Genomic DNA, 1,184 nt, shown 5'->3' on the forward strand with positions numbered 1-1,184 from the left:
GAGGCACCAGAAACCGCGCGTGGGGTTCAGGTGTACGCGCTCGCCGACATCCGAAGGCAGCGCCCAGTCTGTGGTGCGCGCCTCCAGCGCCAGCGGCCTTGGGCACACGCGTGCCGGCCCGTAATAGAAGCGGATCGCGGCCAGGCTCTCGAAGTCACCGTCGCCGCCCGGGTGGTCGACGTTGAACCAGGACGTCCACTCGCTGGCCTCTGCGGGGACCACAGGCGCTGGAACCCGGGCTGCCGCCGGTCGGGCCCCATCAATTCATGCGAAAACCCGGGCCTGCCCACCCCCATCTCGCGTTTAAGCCGGGTTGGTGCATGGGCCAGCCCAGCCTTCCCAGATCCAGAGCCCTCGAGCACAGAAGGAGCTGCAAAGGGATCAAGGGAGGTTGTTTTCCTCTTGCAGCCCCCCTTGCTCAGTACCTGAGCTGGCCCAGGAGTGCAAGCTGAGCTCTTGCCACTGCGTCACCAACCCCCACCCTGAGAATTCAGAACTCTTGAGAGGTCAGGAGATGTAAGGGCAGCAGGAGGAGCCGCGCCTGAGACCAGCCCTTCTGCTGCCCTTCCCCAGGCCCCCATCAGTGCCAAATGGGATCTTGCTTGTGCTGTGTTTAGTCGCTCAGTCGTGCCCAACTCTTCACGACCACATGGACTGTAGCCCGCCAGGTTCCTTTGTCCAGGGGATTCTCCAGGCAAGAATACTGGAGTGGGTTGCTATGCCCTCCTCCAAAGGATCTTCCCAACCCAGGGATGGAACCCAGGCCTCCTGTGTTGCAGGCGGATTCTTCACCGCCTGAGCCACCAGGGAAACCCGCTAAGGGACCTTGCTTACTAATGCCCACTGAACCCATCAGGCACCCTCAGTTTCGGGGAAGCCAGAGGTGGGAAGGGTCTGGCCTCGCACAGGTTAGCTTCTGTTTCCATCAGCCCCCCAGGGGGTGCTCACTCCTTTGCTGATTCAAGAGCACGTCAGATAGAAGCTTCCTATCTGGGAAAGAGTACCAGAACTCTTGCTTCCTTGACTGAACTGAGCTGGTTGTCCCACCATGCCACTCCATCCGCCCCCCTGGTTTCCTCCTGGACAAACAGCCTGGACTCTCCCTGCTCCTAAAACTGAAGACCTCTTAGGGCACCACTTCCAGGGGCCGCCACACCCAGGGACGCCTCCTGCATTCTTCACCC

General features: G+C 61.1%; 1 protein-coding gene across 1 annotated transcript in view; it reads right to left on the reverse strand.

Moving 5' to 3' along the window:
* Positions 1 to 1,184, reverse strand: part of CILP2 (cartilage intermediate layer protein 2) — an 8,596-nt gene that overhangs the window by 6,147 nt on the left and 1,265 nt on the right. The window contains 1 exon segment of the mRNA XM_010847249.1: positions 1 to 209. This exon segment is cut by the window's left edge and continues 16 nt beyond it. Coding sequence (XP_010845551.1) covers positions 1 to 209 — 209 coding nt within the window.

The sequence above is a fragment of the Bison bison genome, unplaced genomic scaffold, assembly GCF_000754665.1.
Source record: "Bison bison bison isolate TAMUID 2011002044 unplaced genomic scaffold, Bison_UMD1.0 scf7180017864248, whole genome shotgun sequence".
NCBI classification, from domain to species: Eukaryota; Metazoa; Chordata; class Mammalia; order Artiodactyla; family Bovidae; genus Bison; species Bison bison.